The sequence below is a fragment of the Pteropus alecto genome, unplaced genomic scaffold (genome assembly GCF_000325575.1).
Source record: "Pteropus alecto unplaced genomic scaffold, ASM32557v1 scaffold206, whole genome shotgun sequence".
In the NCBI taxonomy this organism is placed as follows: domain Eukaryota; kingdom Metazoa; phylum Chordata; class Mammalia; order Chiroptera; family Pteropodidae; genus Pteropus; species Pteropus alecto.
This window is the reverse complement of record NW_006438906.1, coordinates 2,188,073-2,199,471: the sequence shown is the minus strand read 5'-3', so window position 1 is coordinate 2,199,471 and position 11,399 is coordinate 2,188,073. Positions and strand designations below refer to the sequence as shown.

Sequence of the window (11,399 nt, the reverse complement as noted above, 5' to 3'; positions counted from 1 at the left end):
AGAGCAATGTGTTTTGCAAACTGTAAAGTGCTATGCAAATGTAAGGATTGTTGTCATTGGTGGTTTTCCTGTCATTTGAAAGGCTTAATGGTAGAGAGTCATCTTTGTCACTGACCATCCTCAGCCTGTCTTATATGCAGATCTGAGGTCTTCCAGAGAAGTAAATGTTATGGCCAGACACGCCAGAAGACCAGATTTAAGTCAAGGCTCAGATTTCTTCCAGCGAGAGCAGTGGTTCCTAAACTGCTGCATGATAGAATCACGTGGGAGCGCTTAGAACTCCAATGCCAGAGTCACCCCAGACTGGCAAAAGCAGAGTGTGCGGGTGGGAGCCAGGCAGCGGGAGTTCTTATAGAACCCCGGTGACTCCAGTGTGTGGCGGAGCTTGGAAACCACTGAGCCGAGGCCTTTGCTTATCACGGCAGGAAAGGATCTAGACACTTTGGCAAGAATCCCTAGCTGGGGATGTGGTGTCGGACATGACACCTACCTAATTCACTCCAAAGCAAAATAGAAGCCCGCACCTACCCTTTGGAGAATTTTGGGGACTCTGAGGGAGCGCAGAGAGATGGCGTGTGACTATAAAGCATGCCTCCTCCCAGAGCACCCACCTGAACTTCCAGCTTCAGCCCAAGACAGTGGTCCTCAGCTAGGGTGGTTTCGCTCCCAGGGAACATTGGGCAATGTCTAGAGACAGTGTAGGTTGTCACCAGTGAGGAAACGGGAATGCTACCGGCATCTAGTGGCAGAGGCCAGGGATCCTGCAGTGCACGGGACAGCCGCCCACCACAGAACTGCCCCACCCCTCACGTCAGTCGTGCTGAGGTAGAGAAACGCTGGTCTGATGAGAACCCACGCATGGCCCAGAGAGTGACTTGAGTTGAGAGCTCAGAAGGCGTGCTGTTAAACAGATTCAGGCAGGCATTTCTAAGCTTCCATGGGAATGGAATTCTGTTACCGACAAACACTGAGAGATAGGCCAAACTGCTTCTTTTAGTTAAAAAAAATATTGCTTTTGTTGATTTGGAAATTGCTCCTCATCTTGTCTACTTTTAAATTGCTGTGGTTCCTAAAACTGCAGCAGAACAGTCCCTAAGCCTTTGTGCCCTCCTCAGTGGTGTGTGACCAGCCGTAGTTCCCACCGCCCAGGAGTGACTCTGAGGGTCAATGCACACAAAACACGCAGGGCTCATTAAGAGGTGCTCAGTAAACGTTAGCCATTATCGTGCGTATTCATGGTGGAGAAACAAATGAATTCGTTCGGTATGAGACTGAAGCCCTGTGAAAATTCTCTAATTAAAAAGCGAACATCGAAGTGCCATGGATCCTTATTTCCTCCTTTGATGTTCACTGAATATCTTTAGATAAAATTGTCTGTAAAACGAAGGCTTTTCTTTGAATGTGCAGTAATTACCCGTAACTAGCGTGATACCAGTGCTGAGGTTTGTCTATGGATCTATTTTGAAACATTAGCCGGCACTAACTGGAATTTGGCATCTAACGACAATCTATGGTCAGCCTAATTGGAGAGACGTTCGGTTCACCAGGTAATCTGCCTTGTAACGAGGTGCCGGGTTTGATTAAAGCCTGTGTGCCTGAAACATCTCACCATTGGACCTCAAAACACCAATGCGCGATTTCTCCCTACTTCTTCTCTTCCTTTCCTGGACAGTCAAGTAAAATAAGGATTCCACAGAAAGGGAATAAGCTAGGATTATTTTTTCACCTTCTTTGCTTCTGACCCCTATTCTTCTTGTTTCTGCCTCCAGTGACAAAATTGGTGTATAGAACACACAGGTCTCTGTTGCAAAGGAAAGAAACTAATCATTTTTCTCCAATAGGATGGAAAGACAGCAGAAGATCTTGCTAGGTCAGAACAGCATGAACATGTAGCAGGTCTCCTTGCAAGACTCCGAAAGGTGAGAAATTCTATTTATCAGTCTGAAATTCTGTTTTTATGTGAAAATGTGTCTTTTCCCTTGTGTAAACTCTGAGAATGAACAAAACGAGGCTTTGAACACACCAGTTGAATGAAAAGGCAGCTGTCCCTGTCCCGTGGTTTGCATATCGACTTGCATACATGCATCAGCTACTTGTCCGCTTTCTTCTGTATCTGGTGGGCACTGTAATTTACAGCATGAGCATGTGCCTGCAGGAAGCCAGACTCGTGGAGGTGAGGTGAAGCAACTTGCTACTTAGTGCGGAGCCCAGATTCAGACCTGAAATAGAAATGTCTGCTTGCCATGGTCCCTCAGAGGGTTCAGTGCTTCTTCAGTGCAATTCCTGGCCAGTCGGGGACAGTCCTCTCCTGCACCGAGCTCGCCCGCCCGCTGTGTGACTGCACCAATCTCCTTCCGTAGGGAGACCCAGGCCCTGTTTCCCTCAGCAGACTCTTCTAGACTCTGTACTCAAGGAGACCCATGTGTTTGCTTACCTTAGTCATTCCCTCTAAGAATTCTAAACCTCAGCTTCCTGAAGAGCCAGAAAGGGAGGATCTGGCTGCCAAGCATTTCTAACTGAATTCTAGTGTGCTCGCGTGGATGGGACTTCCTGTCCTTGAAGGATTCCAGGACCCCTAGCATCTCCTGTCATAGGTTCTCTTCTCCATTCATTCTGGAAATCAAAAGAGGCCTCCACATATTTCCTGACATCCCCATAGGGCGGTGTCACCCTCTGAAGACCCACTCCTTGACCCTAAACACATTCCTGGGGAGAAATCTGTATCTGGGACAGCAGGGGGGTTGGCCTTAAATTGCTGTGCCATTCCATTTGGTTTCTAAATGGGCCAAATTAGCAAAAGAAAAGCTGCCTGAGTTTTCACCTCCAGTCAGCTGACATATCTAGGAAAGTATCTCTAGACGTTTGCTAGGGAGCTTGAGTGTTTCTGCTCTTGAAGAACTAACCAAAGCCATCTTGTTGACCAGCGTGGGGCGGGAGAGGACCGGCCAGAGGAGAGTGAGAGGGGATTTCCGTGTTTAGACAGCGCAGGGGGCCGACCCATGGGGAGATGAAGCCTTGCAGCCAGTGCATCTGGGCAGGGGAGGGTGAGGGTGCAGAGGCTGAGATTGTGGGGAGAGGAAGAGCACGGCGCAAGCCTGAGCTGAGTAGGATCCGCTCAGGCCCAGTTCGACACAAAGGGATTTGGGGTAGTGATGGGCTGGAGCCTCTGGTGCTGTCTGGGAGAGCCTGCCACACACGTGCGTGTCAGTGCTGTCACGTCGGGGCCTTGAAAGCAGCCACGGTGTCAGTGTTTGCACCACAGGAATAGCAAACATGACAAATCAGGGCCATCTTGGCCCCTAGCAAGCTGGTTAACCAGCACACCCTTGCTTTAGGGGTCTTTGGAAGCCCCCATAGTCACACTTTGGGTTCTAGGTACAGCCTTCTGTCGAGGTAGGAAATGTCCAAACCTGTAGAGGAATTTTATGCGTTTACTTGAGCCAGCTGACAATTGCTAGTACCAGTGCCAAGCAAAATCTCAACCGATGGAGAAAATGGTCCAGGAAATGGCAGTTTTGCAGCTTATTTTATACATTAGAATCTAAAGAGGAGACGTAAGGAGAGTCACATGAAATCCACTGGTGGTAGATGAAAAGGGCAGGAGAAAGCAAAGCAGGAAAGTCTCTGGGACTGGATAAAAAGCAAAACAGAGAGACACATCTTTCTCTCACGTTGGTGGGTACAGGATTGACAATAACGTTTACAGCACATAGAGGTGATATTTGGGGAACAAGATAACCATGAGGGGTTCTGTGTTCTCATGCTCTGGTTCAGTAAGTGTGCCCTGAGGGGTCCAAGAAAAAGGGCTTACTCTGACGTTCCATGGGTATGTTACCTGAGATGCAAAAAGACAATGAACAGGCTCACTGAAAGTAAAGATTGATCTTTGTCAGGGAAGCTACAGGCCTAGGATGTGACTACCCACCATGACCCGCTTTTAGTAAGGAATTTTTATATTCAGACCATCCTACGTGGTTACTTTCCGTCTCTGAGTTTGTAGGACACACCATGCTGGCCTCCCCTGAGCTTGTCAGGTTTAGTTTGTGGCCCCTTTTTTGTCTACGCTTCTTAAAAAAGAGGAGCCGCCCCTTCTACTCTCGCACGTGCTCACCCCACCACTAAACAAAGCTCAGTTCAGCCCTCTAGACCTGCCCAAGAACCGTGCTGTGCTGCTGCTTACCAGACCAGTTCTCCTCCTAGCAAAAAGTAGAGTGCTCATTATCAGGCAGGCGGAGACAAGGTCGCACTTAGATTTTTCATCAGCATCCATTTTACTATCGCTGCAAGTCCCATTTTTATCTGATTTTAAAATACTAGTTTCAGAGGGTTTGGGAAGTTGGCTTCTTTTTATTTTGTTTGATTGTCCTTCTAATCAGATTTTCCATAATTTGATATTAGAAGTAGTTGCTTTTCCTAAGCCTAGGACTAGGCAGTGAGAAAGATGCCCAGGAATATTTTGGAAAAGAGGACAAAATTGGGAGTTTGCCCAGAATTTAAAATTCACAAGTAAGCTGCATTTGCATAATTAAGAGTTGCTGCTCCATCAGTGCTGGGTCTAATTGCATCCTGCCATTTGCAGAAAGCCACGTCACCTCCCCATGCTCTTATCTGGCTTTCCCAGATTGCAGGATGCTCTTCCCTGTCAATCAGCAGATGTTTAGTCATCTTTTCTGATGAGAAATGAAAGCTAAATTTCCAGGGGGAAAAGTTGCTGGAAAAAAGGAAACTAGAAACCAAGATTTACCAAGGCTTTAAAGAACAAAGCAGTTAACAAATAATATTCATTTAAAAGATACTCACAGTGTCAACTATATGCCAAGAAGTGTTCTAGGCACCAGAAAGATCACAGTGAACAAAAGAGGCAATACTCATCCATTAAAAAATAAGAAAAATGCCAGATAAGGTGAGTTAGGAGTTGGCAAACAATGGCCAAAGCCAAAGCTACCCTAGTAAATAAAGTTTTATTGGAACACAGCCATACCTTTCATTGGCTGGTTTCTGAATACAGAAGTCCCAACAGAGACCACCTGGCCCTTTACAGGAAGGTTTACTACCCCTGGTGTAAGTGCAGGGGACTCAAATAGGATGAAATGAAAGTAGGGGGTAGGGGTGGCACTATCCCCTGACTGGTCAGGGAATGCCTCTCTCATGGTGACATTTAAACCAACACCTGAAGGACAAGAAAGAGGAAGCAGCCAGAAAGGGATGGTGGAAGGCAGAGGGACTAACAAGTACAAAAGGCCCGAGGCATTAAAAAGTTGGGTGTGTCCCAGAAAACAGACCAAGCCTGCTCTAGAACTTGAGCACGGTGTTCTAGGCGGAGGATGATGGCCACGATGGCCGAGGCCGTCTGATCAGAGAGGTAGGCCAGGCTTTAGACCTTAGTAAGGAGATTGAGATTTGCTCCAGGTGTATTGAGCAGGTAGGAACAAGATCTGACTTAGGTTTTAGGAATTTACTGGTCCAACAGAAGGACCAGATAGAAGATAATCTTGGTGGTCAGGTGAGATATGAAGGTGCTTTGACTGGGGTTGTCCAGGCTCAATTATTTTGTGAGCCTTGGGCAAGAATACAAACACCTGTGTAAATATTTAAAGTATATGATTAAAGGTAATGAACAGGGAAATATCATATGTTACAGCCTCCCACTTTTACAGTACACCTTTATGACCACCTGGAAGGCCGGGTTCTGGTTTAGAATTTTGATTCCTCGGTGTTCAATGCTGCTTCTCTTCCCCTTCCCAACCCTGGCAGCCCTGCATACAAGAGACCGACACCCAGACACCCCGAGCCTCACATCTGCCTTCCAGCCACACCCTCTAGCCCAAGGAGTTCAGTTAGGGGACACAAAAAAAGAAAATATTTCAAGTCATGAGCCAGAATTTAGAGAGTACAATAGTCTAAACTGCCCACTCCCCTGGCAGTATTACTGCATGAGGCCAGGCTGGGTTTTGTGGCCAGCCTGGGTACAGGGTGGTCTTGCAGCTCTTAGTAAATACAGACCATGGATGGAATGTTATGCCCCCCTCCAAAGAAATCGATATTCTCCCATCTTCAGAGCTAGCCAAGAGCAGCTCAATATCGTCCTCCAATTCTCTCTCCATTAAAACCTTAGTCTGCATTGGAGAGCACACTCTTATTTAAGTTGATGGAAGCTGCCTTCCTAGGGATGCTGGTCAGGACCCTGCTGCACCATCTAGTGGTGAAAAGTGAGAACGCGCCACCCACCAGATGCAGAGGGATTGCAGAAACTTCAGTCTGTCCTATACGTCTGTATCAAAATCAATTGTGTTCAGATTCTCCAAGGTTCCTAGTGAGCAGAAGGAGGGATCTTGCTGCAGGATGAGGTTAGGTTTCCTCAGAAAGGAGGAGACTCTATTTTTGCCTTTCCTGGCCTTTGACGATTACGGCAGATTCTGTCAGTCTTAGTAGAGAGCAGTTTCCTGACAACCTTCGCAAAGACAGGGTGGAACGTGAGTCATTCCCAGCCCAGGCCAGCAGCTCCTGGTGGAAGGGGAAGGCAGGGACCGGGAGAACTCCCCTGGGCAGAGGACAGGAGGGGAGAGTGGGACACCTTTACCCCTTTTTGGCTTTGAAACTCTTTTCTCACCTGCCATTCCTCACCCCCACTCGGAAGGAGAGAACATGTGAGTGTGCATGCTTGTATGACCATCCAGAATCGAGGACATCATGAAAACTGAGCTGTGAGTCCAGCAAAGCAGTATTTTCTTAGGGTGCGGGGGAATGATTTCTTGCAGACGGTTAACATTTGGGAAACAGCATGTGAGCTCGTAACACATTCTGAGATGAGTAGAACCCCTTCAGATGAAGACTCAACAGTTTCTGATCAAGAATAGAAGCTCCCTGCCCCCCCGCAGCTCCCAGAGGACACTGGGGATGCCAACACAGGCCAGCAATCCAAGTCATTTGCTTAGGAAAAAAAGAGGTACTGAAATGAGATGTGCCCTTTGTCTGTGAAAATTCAGAGCAGGGAGGGCCCCTTCTCATTCTATTTGCCTTTTTGTAGCAGTGACTCATACATCTTATTTTAAATTGAAATGCCCCCGAGGCAACATTGCACTGGAGACCTTGCACTAACCAGGACGCATCTTGCATCTTCGGTGTGGGTCGAACTGGAAATGGCCCTCCTTGTCTATTCTACCATGCTTCTAACTCCCTGCAGCACATCCCCACTTTGAGAGTCTGCCCTCAACTTGCAAATCTGTATTTATCCCTTTGTCCTCCTGCTCCACCTCCCTTTCAGCAGCAACAGTAGTAGAAAGAAAATGTGCTGGTGAGTTCAGTCTATGCCTTGAGGAAAGTACCTTGGCCTCTTTGTGCCTCGGTTTCCTCATTTGAAAGGAAGAATGACCACATTAACCACAAAATTTTCTTTAAGGTTTAAATAAGAAATGTGAGTGACAGCACAGTGTAAGCTGAAAGATGTCATACACAGGAGCGTTACTGCCGCAGACAGGAAATGAACCTGTCTGCATTCCTCCGGGTACTAAAAAATAATTTCTGACCCTTGCTAAAGATGGTAGGGCAGACTCTATTCACAGGGCACTGGAGTGGGGGTTTGTAGCAGAGGGCAGAGATCAGCCCAACACAACTCCAACAAAGACAAGTGGAGATTTATAGCCAAGAGGCAGGGTGGGGACTATGGGCGGAAAATTGCGAAGAGCAAACATCAAGGCCGAGGGACCTCTTGGTGGACTGACTGCTTTAGATTCTTCTATGAGATGGTCAGCCAGGTGCGGCCACAAGAGGAGGCAGAGGGGAAGCTCAGGAGAAAACATTTCTTATTCTCACAGGTCTAAGAGAGACAGGAGTCTCTGGAGAAGGGGGTCACAGGGCACAGGCTCCACCAGGTGGGAGAAGCAGAGAAGACCTCTGACAAAGACCTTCGTTGGAGATCATGGTGGGATAAACAAAAGGGCGTGGGGGAAGTCACTGGTGACTTTGAACATCAGTGGGTCACAGTTGGGAGAGTAGGAAGGGAAACTTATAGAACCGACGACCTTATCACACTAGTGGATCTGGATGGATGCTCATAGCCTGTGTGGGGATATTGAGGCATCAGGAAAATAGGACATTTTAAAGATTACATTACACAACTCAAGAGGATTCTTGTTTAGGGCAGGCAGGGTGAGCAGATGTCAAAGATGGAGGGTGAACAATTTGATCAGATATCAAGGGGGTGATTTTCACTAAACTAACTCAGCAGGATTCTTGCTAAAACTGGACTAACCGGACCAGGGACACAGCCCAAGGTTAGGACCTTGAGGGCTCACTGGAGTTAGGACAAATGGAGAGTCTTAATCACCAGCTGCCTCTTCTCTCTTGCCTCCATGTCTGGAGCTGGCCCCAGAAACAGGCAAACAGATTGCTGGCAGCTTCCAGTCACTATTTCTCCGGTGGAATTCGAAGGAGTGAGAGCTGTACTCTTAGTCGCACGGGCAGCGCTAAGAAAGGCACTGAAGTGATTTCTCAGCTGCTCAGGAGCAAGCAGCCTTAGTTCAGAGTGGCTTCGGGAAGCACACTGGGTGGCAGCAGTGTCGGATGGGTAGCATGGTTGAAGTCTTGTCAGAGTGGAAGTGTTGCGGGATTCTCAGAGAGATGGGACACCGAGGCTATAAGCAGGAAGCAGCATTTATCGATGCCAGCACCAGCTCAGCGGATTCTTATCCAAAGGCTGAGCCCTGACTGTCACATAACAGGCAGTTTTATACAGTCTTGTCATCCCTACACAGCTGCAGATATAAGGAAGAACATTAATTGGTTGGCAAGCTATGAAACAACTGATGTTAGTTAGTTGGAGAGCCCTTGAGGTGGGGGAAGGGCAGTCAGGAATGAACTCGTTCGAGCAGGAAATGGCCAGGCAGGGTCAGGCTGCCACAGAAGGACCTGTGAAACTCATGCAGAAGAGACAAACACGCCCTCATTTCTTCACACAGGACAGACATGATGGCCAAAGCATGAAAGCGCAAAGTGGCAAGATCAACAGGGCAAGAAACAGACAGAAAAGTTCCCCAAGCCCATTCATTGCACAGTGCACCCAGGATCCAGTGAATGGATTGAAACCCAGGCAGGTTTCCTGCCTTTCTCCTGTCTCAGGAGTAGCAGACACTGGCTTCACACAAAGGATCTGTGTGTGTTAGGAAGCTGTGTGTCACGAAATGGGTGAAGAACTATTTCATCTGTCTACTCAGTGAGATACTCAAAATGGAAGGTGATGCTCACGGGACACTGATTGCAGTTCAGATTCTCACCATGCGGTGGAAGTGTGAGCATGGTGGCCTGATTGAAATGAAAGCTAGAAAGTCTAGTTTTTTCTAAAGGTTAAATTAGAATGAAAGGAAGCATCGGTAGATAACCAGCACCCCATTTCTTCCAGCCTGTTTGACAGTACCCTAATAAGTTATTGTCTCAGAATAGAACCTTTTCAGCTTTTGTGCTGACTTGGGTAATAATTCAAGGAAATTGCTGGCAAGATACCCCAGCCCTTTCTGTCCCCCATGGCACTTTGTCTTTGAGGTTAGAAGAAGAAATCAGAGTAAGGATAACTTCATACCCTGCAGGTCACTGTCCAGGCCGTGGCCGACCCAACACCGTATAGCACACATTTAATGATGCCTCTTTTACCCTCCTAAAATGAGGGGGTGTCATGAAATGGACAAATACGTGGACCCATCTACAGACTCACGGAACGCAACACCTGCAGACACCCATGAATATCGGAGGGCTGGGACGGCAACTCAAACGCTGTAGCAACTGCTGACATGATTTTCAGAAATGCAAGGACAGAGCTCATGAAAATCTAAATTATATATATTTTTTCCACCAATTTATAAAACAATAGCATTCTTGGAAATCTCAGTATGTATTAAACCATGCTATCCACCCCACCCCCCCGCCACACACACACAAAAACCCTCTGGGTTATATGTAAAATGATGCAGTTAAGTCCTAAGCTCAGATAGTCACAACGGGTTTATCTGCTATATAAATGCTCAGCAGACACTCAGAAGTTAGTAGGACCTAGGAAAATTCTTATTGCTCAAGATGTTGTGTGTGCATGTCCAGACACCTAGCACCTACCAGCAAACCGTGAGAACTAAAACTGCTCCTAAATGCCTGCTAGGGGACAGTGTTACTCTGTTGAGAAAGGGAGATCCCAGTTTACCAATAGAAAGTGGGGGTAGGAACATTGGAGCCTGAGTTCAGGAGAGTTGTGAGTTTGTCGTGTGACCTTGCTTGGTCTTCCGTGAGAAAAGTAACAGTGGCTCAGCAGTTAATCAGCCCCTCCCAGAATTTAGAACTGGGGTATCAACTGGCCAGATCTGAGATCACACCAAGACAGAAAGGAAGGCACTTACCTCCAAAATGCTCTTGCATGGGTTACCACTGAGTCAACTCTTTCATATCACACCTCTTTATTGGGCATCCTACCTGAGCCAGGAGTCGGGGATACCATCTCTCCCCTCACGCTGGCTCCTAGTCTAGAGAGAAAGTTCAGTCTGACCCCACCTGCAGTCCGGTGGGGTCACGATGGAGAGCCATGTGTGCGCCTGAGCGGCCAAGGAGGAAATTTCCAGGAGCGACCACAGCAAGATAGGTCTCGGGGATGCACGGAAGTTAACAGGCTAGAGCAGAGGGGATCGTCCTGGGTAGGGGAGAAGTCCACCTCAGGCTGCATGTCACAGCTCCAACAGGGCCTTGTCACAGAGCCAGAGCCAGGCTGGGGTAGTAGAAACAAGGCAGCATATGAGACAGGATGGGACCAGGGTGCCATGATTGATGTCTCACTATGTAGACCACTCTGGGTGCAAAGAACACTTTGCCAGCACCATCCCTTCTAAAGGTCCCATGTTATATTTAATGTCAGAGTGTTCACATGTCTGTGTCTCCCCAGGACCATGGATATGACAACCTTCCAGTTGTCAGCACTGTGCTTAGCACATGGGAGGCTGTCCATAAATGTTTGCTGATGAATGAATGAATGAATGAATGAATGAGGGAGTGAATTATCCTGCACTGGGGAGACTCCTGCTTCTCCCTGTAGGACTGAGAAAGAAGAAAGTGGAAAGATTATTGTGTCCCCTAGGCCCCTCCTCCTCATTTAGCTTTGTACCTAGTGATGCCTCTCTTCTTATCATCACAATGTCATAAAGGAAACAGATGCCCCCTCACGGAGAGGACCAGGTGCCCCTGGCCAGTCTCACAGGGCTGACCCTGTTTCACAGGAATCGCTCCACCCAGTTCATTATGCATCAAATGCAATGGAAATCAACAGATCTGTGGAGAGAGAGCAGATGGGTGGTTGCCAGGGGCTGGGCAGAGAGGGGAGTGTGAAGTGACTGCTAATGAGTGCTGCGGCTCTTTCTGGGGTGCTGAAA

At 47.7% G+C, this 11,399-nt stretch overlaps 1 protein-coding gene across 1 annotated transcript in view; it reads left to right on the top strand.

The window, feature by feature from the left end:
* Nucleotides 1-11,399, top strand: part of DAPK1 (death associated protein kinase 1) — a 166,239-nt gene that overhangs the window by 133,904 nt on the left and 20,936 nt on the right. Inside the window, exons 19-21 of the mRNA XM_025049710.1 lie at nucleotides 1,842-1,919; nucleotides 8,958-9,158; nucleotides 9,582-9,613. Coding sequence (XP_024905478.1) covers nucleotides 1,842-1,919; nucleotides 8,958-9,158; nucleotides 9,582-9,613 — 311 coding nt within the window. The remainder of the gene's footprint in view (nucleotides 1-1,841; nucleotides 1,920-8,957; nucleotides 9,159-9,581; nucleotides 9,614-11,399) is intronic.